General features: G+C 43.9%; 1 protein-coding gene across 1 annotated transcript in view; it reads left to right on the top strand.

Annotated features, from left to right (window-relative positions):
- The window catches only part of LOC126249622 (melanopsin-like), a 191,668-nt gene that overhangs the window by 152,798 nt on the left and 13,444 nt on the right, over window positions 1-25,426 (top strand). The window contains exon 2 of the mRNA XM_049951294.1: window positions 16,175-16,605. Within this exon, the coding sequence (XP_049807251.1) occupies window positions 16,181-16,605 (425 nt within the window). The 5' untranslated portion in view covers window positions 16,175-16,180. The remainder of the gene's footprint in view (window positions 1-16,174; window positions 16,606-25,426) is intronic.

The following is a 25,426-nucleotide window of genomic DNA, read 5'->3' as shown; positions in this document are numbered from 1 at the left end:
ACAGTGGAAGTAGTTAATGTTAGATCCCTAAAAGAAGACTCTTGTTTCATTCGCAATAGTACTTACGGTAGCTGTCGCATAGAAAGTCATTGGTGATGTGCAAGCTCTTACAGAAGTCAGTGACCGAATAACACACTCGCTTCAGAGAGAGTGATACACCTTTAACGAACGCTATGATGTTCTTGAAGAGTACGTTAGGAATGAGTGTATTTATTTCACGGTTTCTCTTCCATTATAAAAAGTTGGTAGATAGCTATATTATTCGTAACGTACACAGTTTGCTGGCAAATGGTATTAAGTGCCGTTTCGATTTCAATAATGAAGATACAGCACTGAATTCTTCGTTGTCTAATGGAGTTGTTCCGAATATCTATTCAAATCGCAACAAATTGTTGTTTGGAATAGGTGATGATGTATAAAGTGTAGATGACAATGTAGAATGTGCTTTAAATTCTTATATTTGCACAGTATAGATTTTGAAAGTGCCCTTTGAAAACTTTTTTATTGTTTGTTTTGCCTCCCTTTCCTCAGTAATACATTAAAATAATAAGTTAATTTTGATACAGTTATGAGTGAGACATGAACTAATTACTGGACAACACAGATTTGTACCATATTTTTTTGCGTAAGACATACAGAGGTATGTGTGTATGTAAATGATGCGTAACATTTCGACCTTGGAATCATTTTTAATCTTATCCACAGGTATGCTTACGTACACAAACGCTTTTGACTTCCACAAAAATTATTTAACTTGACACCTTTTTTATGCATCATAAATTATCATAGCGATTCTTAATTATATTTGCACTGATGTTCAATGATCAGTGATGGATAGTGATGAATGATGGTCAATGGTCAATGATAGTGATGAATTACAGTCAGTGATGAATGATGGTCGGTGATCAGAGATGACCAGTAATCAGTAGTGGCCAGTAATCAACATTCCTTATGTGTGAGGCATCAGACTTTTACAGCTTACCATTTAGCTTCTATCGTTAGGCGTTTAGTGTTTACCATTTAGCGCTAAGCGTTTACTGTTTGGTGTTTGTTGTTTAGCGTTTACCGTTACGTGAAGCACCTGACACTAATGGTTTAGCATTCAGCGTCTACCATTTTACATTTATTGTTTACATTAAGCGCTTAGCTTTTACCGTTTAGCATTTACTTTTTACTCGTTTACTATTTAGCGTTTGTCATCAGGCACTTATCGTCTACCCTTTAGCGTTTAGCATTAGTGTTTACCGTTTACCGTTTCAGAATTTAGCATATAATGTCTGCCATTTACCGTTTAGCGTCCAGCATTTACCATTATGCATGTAGTGCTTATAGTTTACTAGAGAGGGCAAGGGGTATAAACACACACAATTGGCCTATTTCCATCAACTTGGATTTTGTAGAACTCCTTTGGAAAGAGGAGGGGAACTGAAAAAATACTGCACACGGTTGGTCGGTACACAAATAATGTGACTATCTTACACACTATTTTTGTACCAGAAATAATGAAGATACTCGAGATTCAAGGAAGTAATGAATATCTTTAACTTTCAATTGGAGGTTACGTAATATGTTACTATATACCACGAACATCTTTCAAATTCTACACTCTGATGGTCAGGAAGAGGACGTCGGGGTGTATAAAGTCTTTGTACATATGAAGAAATGAGCGATTTCTATTATCACAATTTTGCTGTTTCCACCATGTTGGATATTTAATAATACGCTATCATTTGGCTGAGACAAAAGGGGGGAGGGGTCATGACTTGGTGAGTACATCAAAAATAAAGTAATTTGACTTATTAGTACTACGTTCTGGTTGGTTGTAAAGAGGAGGGAGTATAAAGCCCACAATTGGTTTCTGTTTCCATGTAAATAGGGGAAGAGTATTTTAAATTCTCCATTAACTCAAATGTGATGTTTTCTCTGTCTTCGAGTTTTAATACTGTACTGTAGGTTGCTGGAGATAAGGAGGGGAAGGGGATGGGGAAAGTGTCCTAGTTACTAACAGGTATGGATGATGATCTCGCTGATGACAGCGATGACGTCACTAATATGGATGATGCCATCACTAAGTCAATTACTAAGGTCACATGACGCAATAGAGCGTCGAGTTCATAGGAGACAAGGCCTTTCTAGACAACGGCTAACTTCCCCACTGGTGATCGAGGCAATCAGTCACTATCACTGAATAACAAGCAACACTGCCCACGTTCTGCCTACGGTCCGTCAGCGTACAGAATTATGTTGGTTGTCAGAGGGTTTGACCTAGTGTTACGTGCCAGCGTCTATAACTTCGACGCTGTATGGCGTCGGCGGGTGACACTCCTGGACACGGCTTCCTATCCTTCATTTGTTCCCCAAGACACCCTCTACAAATCCTCGAAGCTTGTCACAACATTTCTGGGACACCCTGTGTATAATGACATAGTAGATAAGGTCTGAAGTTCAAAAAATGGTTCAAATGGTTCTGAGCACTATGGGACTTAACATCTGTGGTCATCAGTCCCCTAGAACTTAGAACTGCTTAAACCTAACTAACCTAAGGACATCACACACATCCATGCCCGAGGCAGGATTCGAACCTGCGACCGCAGCAGTCGCGCGGTTCCGGACTGCGCGCCTAGAACCGCTAGACCACCGCGGCCGGCGTCTGAAGTTCCATGAGGCTTTTGCCGGATGATTCTGTTGTGTACAGAGATGCCTCGATGCTAGAAAACTATAGTGAAATGCAGGTATACCTACAGAGCATCGATGCGTAATACAGGGAGTGGCAATTGACCCTCAACGTTAACAAACATGAAGTACTGCAAATACATAAACGAAAAAACCCTTTAATGTATGGTTACAAAATAGCATAAACATCACTGAAAGCAGTTAATTTCACAAAATATCTTAAAGAGTGTGTACGAACTGATTTGAAGTAAAACGATTATATCAAATTAGTTGTGAATGAGGCACGTGCGATACTGAGATTCATTGAAAGATTCCTCGGGAAATGTAGTCCATCAACAAAGGAAATAGCTTGCAAAAGACTCGTTCAACCAATGCTTGAATACTGCTCGTCATTACAGGATTCATACCAGATCGGACTGATAGAGGAAATACACTCCTGGAAATTGAAATAAGAACACCGTGAATTCATTGTCCCAGGAAGGGGAAACTTTATTGACACATTCCTGGGGTCAGATACATCACATGATCACACTGACAGAACCACAGGCACATAGACACAGGCAACAGAGCATGCACAATGTCGGCACTAGTACAGTGTATATCCACCTTTCGCAGCAATGCAGGCTGCTATTCTCCCATGGAGACGATCGTAGAGATGCTGGATGTAGTCCTGTGGAACGGCTTGCCATGCCATTTCCACCTGGCGCCTCAGTTGGACCAGCGTTCGTGCTGGACGTGCAGACCGCGTGAGACGACGCTTCATCCAGTCCTAAACATGCTCAATAGGGGACAGATCCGGAGATCTTGCTGGCCAGGGTAGTTGACTTACACCTACTAGAGCACGTTGGGTGGCACGGGATACATGCGGACGTGCATTGTCCTGTTGGAACAGCAAGTTCCCTTGCCGGTCTAGGAATGGTAGAACGATGGGTTCGATGACGGTTTGGATGTACCGTGCACTATTCAGTGTCCCCTCGACGATCACCAGTGGTGTACGGCCAGTGTAGGAGATCGCTCCCCACACCATGATGCCGGGTGTTGGCCCTGTGTGCCTCGGTCGTATGCAGTCCTGATTGTGGCGCTCACCTGCACGGCGCCAAACACGCATACGACCATCATTGGCACCAAGGCAGAAGCGACTCTCATCGCTGAAGACGACACGTCTCCATTCGTCCCTCCATTCACGCCTGTCGCGACACCACTGGAGGCGGGCTGCACGATGTTGGGGCGTGAGCGGAAGACGGCCTAACGGTGTGCGGGACCGTAGCCCAGCTTCATGGAGACGGTTGCGAATGGTCCTCGCCGATACCCCAGGAGCAACAGTGTCCCTAATTTGCTGGGAAGTGGCGGTGCGGTCCCCTACGGCACTGCGTAGTATCCTACGGTCTTGGCGTGCATCCGTGCGTCGCTGCGGTCCGGTCCCAGGTCGACGGGCACGTGCACCTTCCGCCGACCACTGGCGACAACATCGATGTACTGTGGAGACCTCACGCCCCACGTGTTGAGCAATTCGGCGGTACGTCCACCCGGCCTCTCGCATGCCCACTATACGCCCTCGCTCAAAGTCCGTCAACTGCACATACGGTTCACGTCCACGCCATCGCGGCATGCTACCAGTGTTAAAGACTGCGATGGAGCTCCGTATGCCACGGAAAACTGGCTGACACTGACGGCGGCGGTGCACAAATGCTGCGCAGCTAGCGCCATTCGACGGCCAACACCGCGGTTCCTGGTGTGTCCGCTGTGCCGTGCGTGTGATCATTGCTTGTACAGCCCTCTCGCAGTGTCCGGAGCAAGTATGGTGGGTCTGACACACCGGTGTCAGTGTGTTCTTTTTTCCATTTCCAGGAGTGTAGAAAAGATTCAAAGAAGAGCAGCACATTCGTTGCAGGTTCGGTTAGTAAACGGAAAGAGACACAGAGATGCTCAGCCAACTTCAGTGGCAGACGCTGCAGCGAAAACGTTCGGCTTCACTGTACGGTTTGCTGTCCAATTACCGAGTACGTACATTCCTAGAAAATTCAACCGATATATTCCTAAGTATACCTTGCTATAAGACCACAAAGATAAAATTATGAGCGATTAAAGCCCACACGTAGGCTTACCAGCAATCGGTTTCTCCGCGAATCATACCCAACTGGAACAGGAAAATGGGGGACTGATACTGCTAAATAAAGTACCCTCCACCACACACCGTGCCGGCCGAAGTGGCCGTGCGGTTAAAGGCGCTGCAGTCTGGAACCGCAAGACCGCTACGGTCGCAGGTTCGAATCCTGCCTCGAGCATGGATGTTTGTGATGTCCTTAGGTTAGTTAGGTTTAACTAGTTCTAAGTTCTAGGGGACTAATGACCTCAGCAGTTGAGTCCCATAGTGCTCAGAGCCATTTCCACCACACACCGTAAGGTTGTTTGCAGAGTATAGACGTTGGATTTGGCAACGCAGATCGATCACCATCCTATGGCATATGATGTCATTCGGATGCTTTGTTATGGACATAGCTGTCAGCACACCGCTCTCTGACCGTTGTCAAGTTCCCAGACATTGGAGCAGCTACTTCTCATTCAAGTAGCTCCTCAGATGGCATCTCCAGTCCTCGCACGAAGGAAATGAACCCGGGTTTTCCGCTTGAGCATCATTCGCGCTAACCACTCCGCTACGAAAGCGGACTATCAATAACTGTAGCGTGTCACAAAACATTGTATTTAAAATGAAGGTGACGCATCAGATTATGTATGGGATTCGGGGAAGAGATGCTAACATGAAAGCCTGTTGTTTCGAATTACCTGAGTGTATATTCAACAGGAGGACGTTTGAGACTTGGAATGAGATTTTGCGAAACCTCTGTCTTCTGCAAAACCACACCGCGACCAACGTGAATCTGCAGTACAGTTCACATACGCAGAACTTGAAATATAAGCAAAACACTTCACATTTTCAAATTAGATACTATATTTTACGGGCAGTGTTATTTTCGCCGTTAGAAATATGAAGTGCATTTCTGCGACTTTTCGTTTATTAGTTTTAGCGCGTTGACCTTACCTGCCTCATTTCGCTAAAGATCTCTGTTACTACCGTATTCCCAGGCGACAAGTCCGGTGAACGACACGAAATATGATGATGAGGTCACACGAGTGTGTCATCTTGGAAGGCAGATAGGTTTCAGTGGGTTCCACTTTACTCTGTCACGTGTTGCTACTATGGTCTTCTCAAAATCAGGAAAATATGGACAGAAATCTTTTATGATGCAGTGGAGAACGAAGGGAAGCACGAAATGAAGAAACAGATTTCGGATGACTGAAACGAATGTAGTTAACATCTTAGGATTCCTGAAATTACAGATACGTCACGTATAATAAATGCAACTAAGTTTTTGCATTTTCATTGGAGCCTTCTCATATTCTCTTTACATTAAGCGCCTATTCACACTCATGCCTCTTAATATAGGCTGAATGCGATGGTATTCTCCATTAATTACAGATTAAGTGCTAAGCTCTTGTAGGTCTAGACGAGTAAAACGAAAAGAAATTGAAAAACTTATGTACGTGCAACTCAAAGCATTATGTGTAATTTGAGATGTGGTTTGAGGCATTTTTGAAACAAAAATACTTAATCATTTTAATGTACATATTTGACGGTGTCATATTCACCGCTTCCACACACACGAACGTGAACGCTTAAACACACAAATATACATAAACTTACACACACACACACACACACAAATACGCAACATACACGTGGCTTGTGATAAATCGTTCACAGGTAATGTTCATTCGCACAGTAAGCTTGGTTTCTTACCGTTATGACTTGAACTGTTTTCATTTACTTTTCTTTAGTTTGTCTGGCCTGTTAATGATAGTGTCAGTGGCATGTCTCTTTAATGATGAAAGACAAGCGTGTGTAATCCGCATCTGTATCGTAATTGTTCAGATTAAGAACACTGTTCTCGTGTATGAAATGTTTTACATTAGTTGTGTTGCTATAGTGTTTTAACTTCATCATGTTGTGTATGCATGACTGAAGCAGGAAACTGTAACAAGCAGGGTATTCATATAATATTTAAGGAGTTAAAGTGCATGCAACTTCGCAGAAACTTCTAATAAATTTTGTTTTATTTGCCACTGGTGCAATTAAAATATTATTGGATGAGATAAAAACAGAGGGTAAGTTTTGGAAACCGCTTCAAAAAATAAACCCTTTTACGTCATGTGTGATAAAAAAGAGTCACTCTTTGTCCAAGAATCATTGGAAATGAATGAATATAATGTTTTCGTACCTTGGCCATTTTCTTACAAGGCATGTAGCAACAAAAATTATTGATACTGCATGTTCGACAGTTGGTTGTCAACATAAGCTGCTGAGCAAAAGAGATGATGATTTTTGCACAATAGCAGTGTGGTAGTACAGTGGGTTCAGCCCCTAAAAAGAAATACTCGTAGTTAGGGCAAATGGCTGGAATAAAACAGAATTAGAGCGACACTATTCTTCATTTGTATCCCAGAAGAGGATAGAAGACCGCTAGATTGCATCAGTACAGACATCTTAAGAGTCGCTGGTAGGAGAGAGCTTCAGAGAGAAAGAAATCGCACCGACTTCAAACAACCTTCTGTCCAACTGAACAAATTACTGTACAGTGCAGAGTGTAGTGCCGTGTAGGGTAGGGGGGGGGGGTAGTTAGTGTTTAACGTCCCGTCGACAACGAGGTCATTAGAGACGGAGCGCAAGCTCGGGTTAGGGAAGGATTGGGAAGGAAATCGGCCGTGCCCTTTCAAAGGAACCATCCAGGCATTTGCCCGAAACGATTTAGGGAAATCACGGAAAACCTAAATCAGGATGGCCGGAGACGGGATTGAACCGTCGTCCTTCCGAATGCGAGTCCAGTGTGCTAACAACTGCGCCACCTCGCTCGGTGCCGTGTAGGGTAGTTGACCTACTGTAACTACGTATAAGGTAAGGAAATAATGATTGTCTGTATGCTTTTGTAAACGTTCTAATATATCTTATTTTGTTCCCATGATCCCTTCAGAGAATAGTTGCTCACCCCGTCCCGAACACCTGTTCTTTAAATTTACCAAACTGAATTTCGAGGAAAAAATGTATATTTTTTCCATAGATCACCATTTCAACACCTTGATCGTGCCACTCTCAATATTTTTCTACAGTGGTTGGACGAAATCATGGAAACACCGCGAGAAACACATGCTTGAACCCAAATTAAGATGACAGCCAACCTGCGGGTTGAGCTGTTGTATTTGACCACTAAACGCACTTGTGTAATGCTCTTAATACCTTGTAACTGTCAGTTGTGACCTCTGGAAGCTGTTTTGAATGCCAAAGGGTTCTGTATAACGTATTAAGTATGATACTGTGTTGTGTGTTTGGTGTTTCTATATTTTTAGCCAACCCTTATATGTTTACTGCCTGGGCAGCCTGACAAGGATTACAAACAGTGGAGCAGTGTCCTAGAACACTGAGCTGGTGTGATGGTTAAGAAGCCTTCAGGAAGAGCAACCTTACTATTCCCGTCCAGCCACTCAGATTTAGGTTGATCTCTTAAGTTATTTAAAACAAATACTGTGAGTGTTCCTTTGAGAAAGACGCGGCTGATATCGTAACACATCCTTGTGAAATCCCTGGTTAAGCTACGTCTCTTATGACTTTGTTGTTGACGGAAAGTTAAAATATAATGCGGTTGCACTAGCGTCTTGCCGCTGTTTCATTAACTGTTGCAATGTACTTCCCGACCCAAAAAATATAAGTCATCCATTTTTATTCCCGCCAGACTTCAGAGGTAGGCTTTTAGTGTTTCATTTTGCCATAATTCTGCATTTATACACATTTAAAGATGGAAGAAAGGAAGGAAAATTATGGTTTAACGTAGCGTCGAAGAGATTTAGTAAGAACTGTTATACTGAGAAGGAAATATTAGGTTGATGCATATGTTCGTAGCGTTTTTCCATTCGCTTAACAAACACGTCTCATACATATAACAGAGAATTTAGTCATCATTATTAGATTCTCCTTCACTATTTACAACATTCTGCAAATGCTGGGGTAACTTTTCCATTCCGAGACTGTAGAAATCAAGTGGTTTCGAGGTGAAGAACTCGTCGAGCCATGTTAGGAACTGCTGCTCTGTCTGGGCTCACCCATTCCTTTCTCTCCCCTATGTTAGCATAAATACCCCATTTATCGACACCAGTAACGGTACAGGATAGGAATGGTCGATGCTGTTCACGAGGCAATTGAGGAGAAGCAATCAGAGATGCAGATATGGCCACCCACAGATTTTGACTCAAAACATGCGCTGTCCATACACTCGATTTTTGAAGCTTCCCCATTGCATTCAAATTCCGCATAACGATAGAATGATCACAAGTCGTGACATCTGCCAGTTCTCGAGTTCGCTGATGCCGATCATTGTGGATTAATGCGTTTAAACGATCTTCATCAAATCCCGAAGTTCTTCGAGAGCGTGGAGAGTCACTAATGTCAAAACGATTCTCCTTAAAACTAGAAAACCAATTTCTTGTCGTACTCTGTGCAGTGGCTCACAAAACATTCGTTCGACCTATACTTGAGTATTGCTCATCAGTGTGGGATCCATACCAGATCGGGTTGACGGAAGAGATAGAGAAGATCCAAAGAAGAGCGGCGCGTTTCGTCACAGGGTTATTTGGTAACCGTGATAGCGTTATGGAGATGTTTAGCAAACTCAAGTGGCAGACTCTGCAAGAGAGGCGCTCTGCATCGCGGTGTAGCTTGCTCGCCAGGTTTCGAGAGGGTGCGTTTCTGGATGAGGTATCGAATATATTGCTTCCCCCTTCTTATACCTCCCGAGGAGATCACGAATGTAAAATTAGAGAGATTCGAGCGCGCATGGAGGCTTTCAGACAGTCGTTCTTCCCGCGAACCATACGCGACTCGAACAGAAAAGGGAGGTAATGACAGTGGCACGTATAATGCCCTCCGCCACACACCGTTGGGTGGCTTGCGGAGTATAAATGTAGACGTAGATGTAGATGTAGCTCTCCTCACTATCTCCAAATCCCAAAATAACAAGTTGTTAACTCAAATAGCAACAGTGAACTACAAATAAAAAATGACAATCGATAAATGAAACCACAGCAACCGGGATGACAACATGCAAAACAAAACCGCTATAAACATGTGCACCAACCTAATAAATATACACTGATGGTCGTTCTTCATTTGCTTCCCAACACTGACCGATTAATGATACATTCCTGCAGACAACACCAACATCAGTGAACATTCTGGAAATACTGTTGCCCATACACGATAACTGCTTATCTACAGTCTCAAGATTTTAGAACTGGATTAATAAAAAGTAGAGAACTGTCTAGACTGTAGTTTTAAAACTTCAATTGTTCTACAAGTCTCCTCCCCCCTCCCCACCCTGCCACCACCTGAGTACATACAGAACGTCTCCAAAACAATATTAAAATGTCAGGAAAGTCAATTTTTGGGATGTTGTTCAGCTAGTGCCTCACATTCGCACCTTCTTGTCTTGGAGAATTCAACTTGCGCCTCACATTCCCACCTTCTCCTGTCCTTGAGAACTGTGAGAGATCCACTCCACACGTTACAGTTTTGTCATAGTTTCGTATTGACAACGCGAAGTCTTCTCACCAGTGACAATGTTTTTTCAGGAAAGAATTTTCCGCGTTTTTCATTGCAGTCAAGCCGCGGCATTCGTCCACGCGTCGTTGTTCCTGTTCGGGAGTCAAGGTGTGTGGACAGATTTTGCATAAATTTTTCTCTTCTTCAAAACGTTCTGGAGAATGTCTGGAATACTTGATTTAGAGGTGTTCAGTTCGTCGAACCCTTGTGATGTGTTAATCAACAACGTTTACACACTATGGCCGCACGTCCACTGCCTAAGGCTGCCTGCTCAGAACTGATAGGTCGAACGCATGTCTGTTGTTTACGGTTTTAGTTCAAGCTGCCACCGTAATTGCTGCGCTGGCGTCATCATAAATCAGAATAAAACCGGTCTTGTACCTTTTTGGACGTAAGGTGTGTCTTGAGAAAATTAGCGGTCCTATTACGCTGACTTTCCGAACGCCAGTTTTTCCTTTCGTTTCTGTTGGGAGCTCAGCTCTAGAGCAACCTACTAGGTTCTTGAAACAATCTAATATTTGTTAAGGTACTCTGTGTGATCGGATTCAGGTTATCAAGTCGGCAATGTAGCTCTGTGTCTAACGCCTTCCAGTACTCTCGTCACACACGATAATACGACTATCTTTGACGAGAACGTTACCGATCTAACTACACTGCCTGTGGGCACACCCTATGTTCCTTTCCAATCTGCTGACGATTCATCGTCTAGTGAAGACTACTACAGATTTCCTGAAACAATCGTATCACTGTGAACATTCTCTGTATGACCGTATACTGGTCGCCAGTTGTCACTATGATTCTGTGTCGAACGAAATACGTGATACTACGATCACTGAATTTAATGAACGCAAGTGAGCATGTGTATGCCTGTTCACTTGCGTCTATTTGAGTGAATGGCCAAAGGTAACAGGAACGATTGTCCCTAATGTAACCTACAGGAATAAATAAATACATTTATATTTACAGTTTACACTGTCCATCAGATATTATCAAAACTTTAACAGCCGAATTCTTGCATCCGAAGAAAACAGTCCATAAGTAAATATACTAGGCAGAAGAAACAGGTACTTGAAGTTCCATATGTTCAGCGTCTGTCAGAGTGTGCAATCAGTTACATTTGATAATAATGTGGTCAAATTCAGATCGCTCCACTCAACGTAGATCACTTTTATATGAATCCAGAGGGCATGTTTCCAAGAGCATCAACAGTAGTCAAACACAGCTGACAGAGGCAAATTCCTGTGGTAGTACAACGAAGTGAGATGATAACTACAGCTCAGTCCAGCGAAGTGGGGCGACGTCGTACCCATAATTCAGAGACAGTGGTGGTGAGAAGACTGTGGCCTAGCGTAGTTGATGATGATCAGCATGAAATAGCTGCGACAAGAGAACCCACTTCCAGTTATATTGCCATCTTCATTGCTTCTCAGGCCCATGACCTGCTTGGCCGAATGTCATGTGGATGTAGCTACCACGGCTCTTGGCTGTCCCACTAAACCTATATGTCCACAATCTTTGCCATAGATGTGTATTATTCCGTTGGTGCTCAAGATGGTTGTGTGTGACACCCTAATGCTGCCGCTAGTGGCGTTGTAATGTGCGCTGTAGACTATATATCTGAGCAGTTTGTTACGGAAAGGTGAGCACTGAACATGGCGTCACGTCTTGAGTTAACCGATACGAAAGTGAGATTATAATCAGTGGAAGACGCATAGGTCACACACTATCGTAGTATGTAAATTGGAGGTGGAGGGAGGAGAAGAGATAGGAGAGGATCTGATGATATCAGCTGCACCTGGACATTACGCAGAATAGGCGGTGACGAGTGAAAATGTGCTCCGGCCCGGGACCCGAACCTGGGATCTCTTGCTTAGTAGGCAGTTGTGTTAACCACTGCGACATCCGGACACAGTGTTACCGCAAATGCGCGGACTCTGTCGTCACGCTGCCCTGTCGACCCACACTTCCACCTAGCGCCTCCCATTGGCAGGGCCCGTCCGTCCATACTCACTAATTTTACATTTCCGCCGGAGGTCAAAAGATATTGTGCATCCTCACTGAAAATTGTGAATTCATTGCTTATTCACGCGAATCAGTTTTATGAATGTGTGGTGTCTGTTCTTTCGGACATCCTCAACGTTCGGTGCGGACGCGCAATATCGTTCGACTTCCAGCGGGAATCTGAAACTAGCGATGATGATGATGAAGTTTGGTTTGTGGGGCGCTCAACTACACGGTCATCAGCGCCTGTACGACGTCCCAATTTTTACACAGTCCAGTCTTGCCTCTGTCACGAATGACGATGATGATGATGATGATGAAACGATGAGAACAACACTCAGTCCCCTGGCAGAGAAAATCCCCAACCCGGCCGGGAATCGAACTCGGGACCCCGTGATACAGAGGCAGCAACGCTGGCCACTAGACCACGAGCAGCGGACTGAAAGTAGCGAGCATGGAGGACACGAACGAGGTCTGCGGATAGGTAGCACTAGAGGGGAATGCGGGTCGGCCGGGGATCGTGTCGAGATAATCCGAGCATTTGCGATGAACTGAATGGCGCAGTGGTTAACACAACTGCCTAGTAGGCATGAGACTCCGGCTGCAAGCCTCGGTCCGGTACACATTTTCACTTGTCGTCGGCGATTCCGCATAAGGTCCCGATGCTGCTGATGTCATCAGATGCTTTCCTTTCCTTTGTCCTCCCTCCACCGTCAGTTTGTATAATGCGTAGTACAGCTGCGGATTCCGTGTGGTGTCTTCTTTCGGACATGGCTAGAAGTGCTCATTCACACAGTATTTCAGTAGTTCATAAAGCGGATCACCATTATCGCGACACAATGTTTCACACGCATAAACCACCGCAGAGGACAAGCACAAGTGTTTGAAAAACGGCTGTCACGTCATGTGCGTAGAAATTGGCAGCAGTGAATTAGCACAGGGTTGCAGAACTGTTTCCATCGGTTTCGGACCCTGTTCTTGAGCGTATTGAGGTCTTGCAGTAAGGAAGAAAAAGCCTCATAGTGCCGAATTCGGTGTGTGGCATGAATTGACTCTTGTCGAAATGATCGTTTGATTTTCACTGTCAAAGATGAGACGGCCTCATCAATTCTCTCAGTGCTGGAAACGTCCACTGTTGGGTTGGCATTGCTGTTGAGCCGTGTAGTGTACTGATCGCAGTTTGTGAACATAGTTGTGGGCAACAGCATGTGGTCCAGGTTGTACCAATGACTGGGTTGTGGCTTGAGATGAGGTCCACTATGGTGGTGAGTTGGATGTCGAGAAGGAGATTCTTTAGCATCGCCACATCGAGATCATCAGAGTAATGGGTCCTGTTGTGCTGAACGTGTGTCGGATCATCAGGCCGACGGTAATTGCCCAGGTGTTTTTCAAGGACATGGAATTGTTCTCCCCTTGGGTTGCAGCAGTCAGACTTCCACCTGTAGCGCTTCGCATTTAGATCTCCACATAGGAGGATCCCATGGAAATGTGGACTGTGGACATAAATTCAGAGATGCTAGACAACATATGAGACAGTTCACAAAAGTCAAAGGTAGGTTGGTCTGAAGCCGCTGCCATTGGCGGTTGTCAGTTCCAGCGGTTAGGTGGACTTGGCGCTGCCTTTGGTTGCAATGACGGGAACTGTTTTAGGGTGTGCATCGGTGCTGCTGGTGGGTTTGAGGCTTGTTACTGCTGGCAAACTGGTGCTACTTGACGCTGTGCCGTGTAGATTTTCAGTGCATGCTGAAATCTAGGAAGTCCCTCCCCCCCCCCCCCCCCCCACCATGTAGTAGGATGCTCGCCTTGGGAGCTGACACACTTCGGTTTCTGAGTGGCAGTCGTGGTGCATTCCATGGATGGGTCATTTACAGTACACTTGACGCAGCGGAGTGAGCAGGAGTATGCCATGTGGAAGAACCGCTGTCAGCGTTTGAACTGTGGGGATCCTTCCTTTGGCCGATAAGTCTCAATTTTATCTTACTGCCCAGAATTTGTCACACATCTTAGATAGACTAACTTGTTGGATCTGCAGGGAGTTTAACGCAGTAGATTGGTTGATACACAAGTTTATTCGTCTGTTTATCGCTAGATTTGAACTGATGAATCGACGACTGTAGAAATCCCAGGGATTTAAGTTCTTTTTCAACAGCTTCTGCAGTGATCTCCGCTGGCAAGTACTTAACCGCAACTTTCAGTGACTTAGCAGCTGGTGGTTGATCCGTAAAGAACAGAATTTTTGCATTCAGAAAGAAACGAAGACCCAGTCGCTAGTCTGTGATCGATTCCAAATGATCCTGTACACTGAATTGTGATAGGTCGAATTTTGGTCATTGGCATCGGAGCTTTCGCAGACGGCACCGGAGTAGGTTGAGTAGTTGCTCCCGTATTCGTCATTTGTGCTGTGATGTCCATTTGTTTCGCCAGTCTGGAGAGGGACGAATGTATTGGATGTCGGAACAGGTAATTGAAGTTAGCTGATGTTTATGTTTTGTGAGTTTTTCCTTTTGCGTCCAGCCTCATTCCGCCCGACAAATTGGAAATTTTCGTCAGCATCGACGTCAGTCGTGAGTGGTGGTCCATGTCGGAGTCGGAGGCGGGCTCATGTGTGTAGGTCCTCGTCGGACTCTGTATTCGTGTGATTGTTTGATATTAACTGAGCGCGCCTGGCGGCGCGGTTCCTAGCTTGTTGCTCGTGCATTTCCTGTCGTCTTTGGTGATCGATTGGCTTGCGTCTTCAGCTTGCGATCCGATAGGAATCGTGATGGGGTCCCATTTCCCAATGCAACAATCCTGATCGTGGAGGTGTTTCTAATGCCAGAACGCGAACGTTGTCGAGGACGATGGCTGACCGGCCGTGACCGGGGCCTGAGCCCACCGTTGTTGTCATCCGTGGTGCTGCCAGAGTGTACCGTTTCTGAAGCCGATGTCGTCATAAGCTGTTTCCCGTCCACCATAGCCTGTGTCGTAGTAAGCAGGGTGGCCGATGGGTCCGGCGGCGGCGCAAGCACCGCCCGACGGCGATCGGCCGGCTCCTGCGATGCCGAGGCAGCTGATTCCGTTGCACGCTTGCATCTATCTTCTCGCTTTTGCATCGCGTACTCGACTGAACTGGAAGAAGATGAACCTCAAACTTAATGTGGGAGCAAGATGGTGCGCTGCCTCATGGGCATAACTCAGTATGCGATTGGTTAAATAACGTCGTACCCGACAGCTGGAATGACTGCAAGGAGCCCGATGATAGAACCTGTTTTGTATGACAGTTCACACAAGGTCTGACGCCATTCGAGTTTTACCTTTGCGTATTCATAAAGGATCATGTGTATGTGTGTCTTCTACCTGGTGATCTAACTGACTTTAGAAACAGCATTGTTACAACAATTACTCCAGACACACATATAAATGTTTTGGGAGAACTCGCCTATCGACTCGATGTATGACGAGTGACGCTCACATTGAACACTTGTCAGAAAAACTGAGTGGCTCTTTCATTTGATGGGCTATTTGTATTTTTAAGTGGGATGTAATATATGCTACAGAGCCTTAAAACCGGTTATTCATTTTGATACGCTCTGTATAGAAAATTGGTTTCCGATACCCTCGTATTTGTTATAGACATGTTGACTGCGATGCACTGGTGTTTCAAGCCTATCAAAGACTTCTTTTTCCAATTGCTGTGTAGTAATATTTGACATTAATATTTGGTCACTTTTAAAAACACGACACTCCTTGCTTAAAATGATCGCATTATGCTATTACTAGTGAATTTGGGTGGTAACCATGTCCTCACCGAGCCCGGGTATAAACATTAAAATAATGAATGTGAGCTTGTTGTCATTGCGTGCTGTCGGCCTACAGCTGGTGATGTCGTCTTGCCTGGACCGTGGCGTCAGCGATGAGGTGGGTGGCGTACCCCTGTTGGCGGGTCAGGCAGCCATCGACTACACGGTGCTGGCTCTGATGGTGATGGGAAACTCGTTCATCGTGGCGTCCGTGTGCCGCTACCGGCGCCACTACCCGGTCCTCGGGACGGCCGCTTCGGCGCGCTTCGCCGCCAACCTCGCGTTGGCCGACACGTACGTCGGCGTCGCCACCGGCTACTTCCTCGTCTTCCGCTACTTCTGCTGGGCGCAGGACGTGCTCGGCTCCCGGAGGTTCAGCTGCGTGCTGCGCTTCTTCCTCGTGAGCAGCGCCCACATGACCTCAGCGTACAGTTTGGGAGCCATCGCCCTGGATCGCTATGTGGCTGTCGTGCATGCCCTGCAATACAGGAAGATAATGAACCTCAGGTACGCTTCTGCAATGCTTCACAATTGTTTCATTCTAAAGAGCTGTGAGAAAAAGATCGTGCAGAAGTGACCAACATGCAAAACACTGTAAAAAGTTTATATATCTGCACTGAACACGTCACCATAGTAAATGAAGAGAAGAACAAGTTCTTTAAATAACGCTCAAAAAAGTGTACACCACTATATATCTGGGAAAATGAGTGAGCTTAGAATTAGGAAGAGCAGGGAATGACTGCATGAGTCCTATGAAATTTAAAAATAGCTTTACTGTGAGTTAAAAAGAAATAATAATCACAGTTAAGGCAGTCGATTCAATATTGTATATTTGTGCGCATCAATGATATTAAAATTTGTTGCTGTGTAACATTTGGTACTGTTTTTCTTGATCCTGTGCATTGTAAAATGCTCGAGTCTTCCTTCGCATATTATCCAGAAGATGATCGACACTTTGCTGCTCTAGCCTCTTTCAGTCTTCCGTAGCGGCCGTCCTATAAACATTCAGGGTGTGGTGAGGACTGCACCAACGACGACACTACTCCATTTGCAACAGGTCGTAAACACTTTCAGATCTGTTGGTGTCAGCTGATAGCGGGGGTCATTCCATTCGGGTGATTCTGCCTCCTTGAGACAGGTGTTGACGAGGCGGGCTTGCATTATCCGCTTGAAAGGCGAATCCATCGCCGAAATGTTGACTGTAGGGCTGGACAATATGTTAGAGAATACTGAAATGATATTGCACAACCTTCAAATTATCCTCAATAGCAATGAGATGCGTCAGACATATTATATCGACCAAAACAAGAGTGACACACCTTCCCGACCATCCGTGGGACCGAATGCCGGAGACGCCCATTAATAGCTGACAACCTCTACATTCTTCTGCGACGACCATCAGAAATCAGCTGAATCCTTGTACTCGTTGGTGAAGAGAACCCGACGCCAATGATCAAGATTCCTTTCTCAGAGTTCCCTTCCTTAACAAAGGGATGGGGAATTGTGCTGTTGTTCGTAATAGACAAATGGGGTAGAAATTGGCAGTGTGGAGACTGTAGCATACAACTTGGGTTCGTGCAGTCCTCCAAGGTGACTCAAAAATGGTAGTGCTCAGTCCTGTAGCATTTTACCCGCTGGTACCTACGATCCATAGTTACTGTAGCAGTTATCAGCTGCTATTCTTGACCAATGATGACCACTAAGCGAACACAGTTTCAAATGTACATTTATTTATTTATTTATCTCATTAGCAGTAACCCACCGCCTTGAAATGTAAGGTGGGTCGGATGCTTCTGAATCCAACAGCAAACACTTCTCAGTATTGCAATGTTAGTGGTATTTTTATAATATAAAGAACATAACACAAAAATTTATATAAGGTTACAGCGAACTGAGTGTTTAACGTTTGTTGAAATGGTTCTATACAATTTGTTTCTGCCTAGCTGATGAGAATATAATTTATACATGCAAATGTTAAAGAAAAATAAAAAGAAAAATGTGATACAATGAGTGTGGTGGAAATAATTTTCAATATGTAGAGGGAAGTGATATACTGTATCTGGATGTGTAATATAGCCTATGTGGCATGCTGGTTGGTAATGGCCTATTTGTACCTTCTACATCTCAAATCTACAGTAAATGATCCTTCGAGAAATGAAAAGTGTACACTGGTCACATTGTTCCTTTCACAAACAGAGACACAGAACGCTCTACTAAAACGCTGTGAAAATACAGGCTTATTCTTACCTGAATTACCCAAGTGGCTGCACATAGCCATGTCCTGTGATCAAATGAGCATTGGGAACGAGAGGTAAAATAATGCATGTGACGAGGATGTTGCGAAATATATTTCAAAAGTTTACAATACGTTTGGAACGACGTCTGCTGCTGTACATGCAGTGATGTGCGCAATTTATGAATCTGTGAGACACGCGTAGCAACTCTGCAAGGGATGTCAGTTACAGTTGATTCAATGTTCAGATGGGCGCTTCGAATGTATAAGGATTGTCTGAGTACGTCTAACGCTTCAACTTACCGCCGAGGTGCAAATCACAAGGAATGACATCACCTGATCTTCGACTGCAGGAAATTTTACTGCCTTCGCTTACTCCTCTCTGCACCGAACGGCTCATAAACTTCTGTCAAAGTTGCACGTGCGGTGGGTGCGATAGCTGCATCTTTCTGATAATATAGATATCGACTTTTATCTTACTTCAGGACCCATAAATCTCTATCGTCGTTTAGATTATTGTCTTACTAATTTAAGGAAAAAGTTATCGGGACAGTTTTATTTTGACCACCCTGCACAAACAATAGAAGCTGCGTTTGCAATTCATTTTTTCGGACTCCATTGATACGATCACAGCATCCTCAAACGTGGCGATCTTGTTTTCATAAAACGGAAATCAAAAAAGACTCATTTCAATGAAGGTACATTGGGCAGCTGTGTCATAGATACACTCAAGAACATGCTGAGCAAATTATCAGCTTTATTTCCCTTATTTTAAAGAAAAGGAAATAGGTTGACATAACCTCGGTGCAGATTACATTTATTTGCCTAGCAAAGTACTTTCCTGGCAAGAAAGCCTGAGATCGTGAACAAGGTTTCTGGAAGAGTTGTAATCGGTGTAAGGCAGATGCCGGGATCATAACTGTTCTCCTCAAGATTTTATTTGGAGAAATACAGAGCATTTAGCTGAACAGAACCGAAAGTAAGAGTTAATGCGAATAACCAAACAGGAAATTAAAATTAGAACCTAATCCTCAGTCGTTTGGTTTGCAAGCCAAATACTTTACCCACTATTCTAAACTTACACTTTTTTGCAAATCTTCATGCTTACTTTGAATGATTCCTCTCAGATATCACTGATGTTTTCTCCGCGTACATTTGATAAGGTTCAATTCATTTGTTCTTTTACTTCAGCAAAAATTAAAATGCCATTTCTTTCTGGTTACTTGCATCATGAACATGTATTCATCTCTAGCGACCCGGACACCAATCAGCATCGTGGAGCCTACCAATTTGACTATTCTCCAATGAATACATTTTGTAGTAGACGATGAATTGTAAATTAGCGAAAGCAAACGAGTTACTAGAGAGAGTTGTTGTTGTTATAGTTGTTATTGTTGTTGTCATTAGTGTAGTGACTAGCTGGATGAATCTCTGCATCCATGTCCACCCTGTTCAAGTCTCGTCACCTCTCGATAATTTTCACAATCTTCATCCGTTAGTAGTTGTTTGCTGTAGTCAAATCTTGTCCTCTCCCCAAAGTTTTAACTCCCAACACTTTCCTCCATCACCAAACTAAAGGATTCCTCGAAGCCTCACAATGTATTCTGTTTGCCGAACCCCTCTTTTAATGAGGTTGTGGTATAAATTCCTTTTCCATTCAAATTCGATTCAGTACCACCTCTTCAGTTAGTGGACTTATCCACAAAATCTTCAGTATACTTCCGTAGCATCAGATTTAAACAGCGTGTAGTCTCTTCTTCTCTGAACTTCTTACCTTCCACATTTCAGTGCCATACAGAGCTCTACTCCGAACAAATACCTTCGGGAAGAGTTTACTAACAATTAAATTTAGAAACAAAGTCTGAGGGTGTCCATTTTGTCTCTTATAAATTGCACGAAAGGTTGATTAACTTGTCTTGGGTGGTTGTCCCATGGGTTTCAATAATTCAGTGGGAATTTCGTCTTCTCCAGAGGCCTCTAATCTACTTAGTTCTTTCAGCGCCCTGTCAATTCTTTCTAGTAGTATCATATCTTTCATCGAATCTTCAAATATCTTAACATCCCCTTAAATAATATTATCTTCAAGTTTATTTCCCTTTTAAAGACCATCTTTATAATTCTCTGTTGTTCCATCATGGCCCGGGAACATCGTCTGGTATATACTATTCAATTCAATGAATTTTACTAGCAACCGTACACTTGAAGGAATTTTATTTTATTTCGAAACAACCAGTTTCGGCAATTCATTTTGCCATCTTCAGGCCCCATACGCTTTTTACAAATCAACGTGCTTATAGCATAGCACCATAGAACTGGATATCGTGAATCACAATCGTTGTGCAGCTGATTAATTGCTGTCACACTTTCGTATGAATCAGCTGCACAACGACGAAAAGTGTGACGAAAGTGTGACAGCAATTAATCAGCTGCACAACGACTGGGAGTCACGATATCCAGTTTTGTGACGCTATAAGCTAAGCTCGTTTATTCGAGAAAAAAAAAAGCGTAGGGCGCCTGTAGATGGAAAAATGAATTGCCTAAACTGCTTTCTTTAAAAAAAAAATCTTAAAGTGTACGGCTGTTGTTACTGGTTATTGAAGTAAAATCTTTATAATTGTTTCCACCTTTAAGCTTTCGCTTCTTTTCTCTATTTGTTTTGAAGAGGGAGATAAAAACTACAGCTGACCTATCCCTCTATTTCTCGCACCAAAACAGGGTTAATGGTGCAGTTTCATTCCCTGTGGTTCTATTAAAGCAACCACTACCCTTAAGTAGTAGTAGGAGGCCCTTCGCTGGTCCTTCGTTAGGCATACTTTCTTCAGGACTTGATGACCCGAATATACTCAGTCCTTTAATCTCCAACTCCCCGCACTAGAAGATTAACCTACAGACTACAAATAGGGGCTTCTTTCTCTACAGCCATCGTGTGTAGGTGCTCCTTAATGTTTCCATGGCTTGTTATTGATCCTACCATGAGTTTAGTCTGTCTCCTGTTCAACCCCAGGATTACAGAACTTCTCTTAATTCTCTTAATGCATAGGTTCGGTTAGGACCGTTTCTGGTCTGACAAATGGAGGCGTCCCACATGTCCCGGCCAGCTTATCAGCTTGTTCATAATCACTAATATCTGAATGACCAGGGATCCTCAACATGTTTACCCTGTCGCATTCCCCTAATCTAAAAAAGTCTTTGTGGCATCCTGCAACTATCTTTGATCTCGTTTGAGGAACTGATAGCGATTTGAGAGCTGCTACGCTGTATGAATGAGTGGATATCCTGCGGCCTTTGTACCACCTACGCAAATTCTCCTTTGCGCGTACCTTCAAGCCAAATATTTTCGCCTGGAAACCTTGGCCGGTTTCCCTAGAGGGATTGCGACCCCTCGTGTACTCTGTCTTTCGCATACCACACCCCGAGCGCCTTCTTCTATTTTCGACCCGTCAGTAAACCAGACACGTCTCCTTCACCATATTGTGCTTCTTTCTTCCACTGCTCCCTACTTCCGACTGTTACATGGAAAGGTTTATTAAAGTAGTGGTATGTTACTGTATAGTCAGCTGGCATTATCCGAACGTCCTATCTACATTTACATCTACATGGGTACTCACCAGGTGACCGTACGCTGCATGGCGGAGGTACCCTGTACCACCACTAGTTATTTGCTTTCCTGTACCACTCGCAAATACAGCGAGGGAAAAGTGACTGCCTATACGCCTCCGTATGAGCTTTGATTATTCGTATCTTATCTTCGTGGTCCTTGGGCGCAATATATGTTGGAGCAGGTAGAATCCTCCTGCAGTCTGCTTCAAATGACGGTTCTGTAAATTTTCACAATAGTGTTTCTCGAAAATGACGTTGTCTTCTCACCGCGGAGTCCCATCTGTGTTCCCGGAGCATCTCCGTAATACTTATGTGTTGTTCGAACGTACCAGTAACAAATCTAGCAGCCCTCCTCTAAATTTCTTGGCGTCTTCCTTCAATCAGACCTGCTACGGATCCCAAACACTCGAGCAGTACACAAGAATACGTCGCATCACAGTCGTACATGCCGTCTCCTTTACAGATGAACAACACTTTATTAAAATTCTCCCAATAAAACGAAGTCGACCATTCGCCTTCCCTACGACAACTCTCACATGATAGTTTCATTTCATAGCGCTCTTCAACGTTACGCCTAGATATTTAAATGACTTGACTGTGTCAAGCAAGACACTACTAACACTGTATCCGTACAGCACAGGTTTGTTCTTCCTACTCATCCCGTTAACTTACGCTTTTCCACTTTTAGAGCTAGCTGCCATTCGTTACACTAACTAGAAAATTTTCGCTAACTCATCTTGTACTCTCCTACAGTCACTCAACTTCGACACTTTAGCTTACACCACAACATTATGAGCAAAGAACGGGAAATTGCTGCCCATACCTTCCGCCAAATCAAGAATGTACATACAGCGTTCCTATCACAGTTCCCTGGGGCACTCCTGACGATACCCTTATCTCTAGTGAACTCTCACCATCGAGGATAACATGCTGGGTTCCATTACTTCAGAAATTTTCGAGCCATGCATATATTTGTCAACTTATTCCATATCCTGCTACCTTCGTTAACAGCCTGCAGTATGAAACCTCGCCCAATGATTTCCTGAAATCTAGAAATACGGAATTTATTGTACTCCAACTCAGAATATGCTCTAGGATTCTGCAGCAAACCGAAGTTGGGGATATTGGTCTGTAATTTTGCGGGTCTGTCCTTTTATGCTTCTTATATACTGTAGGAACTTGCACTTTTCTCCTGTCGCTTGGGACTTTGTGCTGGGTGAGAGATTCACGATAAATGCAAAATGGGTTAGGGGTCAATGCTCCAGAGAAACCGAATTAGGATTCCATCCGGACCTTGTGATTTATTTTCTTTCAAATCTTTCAGCAGTTTCTCTACACCAGAGACGCTTCTTACTATATCGTCCCTACGGGAGTCTGTTCCACGGTCAAATTGTGGTATGTTTGTACGATTCTCTTGTCTGAACGATTTTTTGAACGTAAATTATTTAATTTCCGCTTTCGTTCTGCTATCTTCACCTGCCACACCAGACTGGGCAACGTGGAACTGAATGGAAGTCTTAGACCAGCTTAGCGATTTTACATGGGACCACATTCTCTATAATGGTGTGAGATTCAGAATATTATAAGTGTGTCCAGTTACACCCAGATTTTAGCCCGTATACTCCTGCCGCTGCCTCCATTTTAACCCACAGGTTTACGAGTGGCACGCCCAGTATGGTGTCCATTCCAGCAGTGGGTGTGCTGTTAATGTCCAGTCTTACTGCTAAGCAGGTGAGTCCCTACACATCCCCAACCTCTTTAGCAGCCACCTTCTTTTCTGCTTTCTTCCACCATAGTGTCGCCCCATAAATTGTCATGGGTTTTATTACTATGATGTACACCCAGTACATACTCTTGGGGTTTGGACACTAGTTTCTTCCTCATACTTATCTAATGCTCAGAAGAGCACTTTTTGCCTTGAAGCGTCTATTCTTTATGTGAGGGGTCCATGATGGTTTCGCATCCAGGGTTACTCGTAGATACTTCGCTAGCCCCTCTACGGGTACAGTTCCATTGTGAATCGTAAGACTCCAGTACCTGTGCTGGATATGCTTGCTCAGAAATGGTACTGCAACAGTGTGTTTGGGGCTGAATCTTAGATGCTGTTTCCTGCACCAGTTTGGCACAATATTCAATGCACAGTTCTTAAGTATTACCAAACTTGCGAAATTTTATTTTGACTAATTCATCTGCTTATATTTGACAAAAGTAATCTCTAATATTTGACGCTTCAGTGAGTTCACTCATAACTAGGTTCCACAGTATTGGGGACCAAACCCATCCTTGTGAACAGCCCCTAATGGTGTTGGTCACCATTTTATGATTCATCATGTTTGATTCCACCTTTCTTCTGTTTAACGCTGTCTTAATGCACCTACGTATGATGTTCTTCTGTAGCCCTAACCACTGATTCGAAGGTCGTATTCCTAAAAGCTTCCTCCTTATCCAAGAAGATGCATAGAGCAGTTTCCTGAAAGTGTAGTGCATTCTCCACTTTCCCAATAAGCTGGAGAAAACTGTTTCAAGTGATTTACCTGATGATATGACTGTTGGTTTGCGTGTAGAGGAATCTTAGTTACCCTCCTTTCCGTACCGTGCACAACAACCAACTTATTATAATGTCTTTTAAAAAAAGATGGAAAGAATAATCGGTGTTGTAACGTTGGCCTTGGTATGATCAGATCTCTCTGGCTTGCAATGAAAACTACCCTCATTCTCCTCCAAGTATTAGGAATGATTCCTTCCGCTAGGCTGACCCGAAACACCTTGCATACAAATCTCCAAAAACTCAGCCCCGCTTGTTGCAGTAGAGAGAGAATGATTCCATCTTGGTCAGGTGACTTAAGTGGTTCAAATGTTCCATCCGTCGACTGGATTTTTTTAATCAACACATTCTCTGGCAGATTTACAGTTATTCCTTTGATTATCTGTATACGAGGGCCTCTCAGGGATTCAATCTTAGTCTATGTTGTCTGCTAGAGTGTTTTGAAGGGAATGAGTCTTGAGGTGCACATCCAGCGTCTCATTCACTGTCCTAGTATATTGGTTCAAATGGCTCTTAGCACTATGGGACTTAACTTCTGAGGTCATCAGTCCCCTAGAACTACGAACTACTTAAACCTAACTAACCTAAGGACATCACACACATCCATGCCCGAGGCAGGATTCGAACCTGCGACCGTAGCGGTCGCGCGGTTCCAGACTGTAGCGCCTAGAACCTCTCGGCCACTATGGCCGGCGTCCTAGTATATTAACTATCCTCCTTCCTTATAGAACCTCCTGAATTAGATGGTTTTCTGGTGGGGATTTTGTGAAGTCTGACGAAAGTAGCTGTACCTTCTACTTCCTCATACAGAACCTTCGAGGACGATAGTTTCGCTTGCTTATTGGCCAGATTGTATTTGGCGAGGCCTCTCAGTATTTTACAAATTGTTCTTTTCGTCTTGCAAGGTGGATCAGTCTTCCTTTATAATTCCATGATGAAGTTCCACCAAG

Source organism: Schistocerca nitens, chromosome 3 (assembly GCF_023898315.1).
Source record: "Schistocerca nitens isolate TAMUIC-IGC-003100 chromosome 3, iqSchNite1.1, whole genome shotgun sequence".
Lineage (NCBI taxonomy): Eukaryota > Metazoa > Arthropoda > Insecta > Orthoptera > Acrididae > Schistocerca > Schistocerca nitens.
This window is presented reverse-complemented; position numbering and strand designations above follow the sequence as displayed.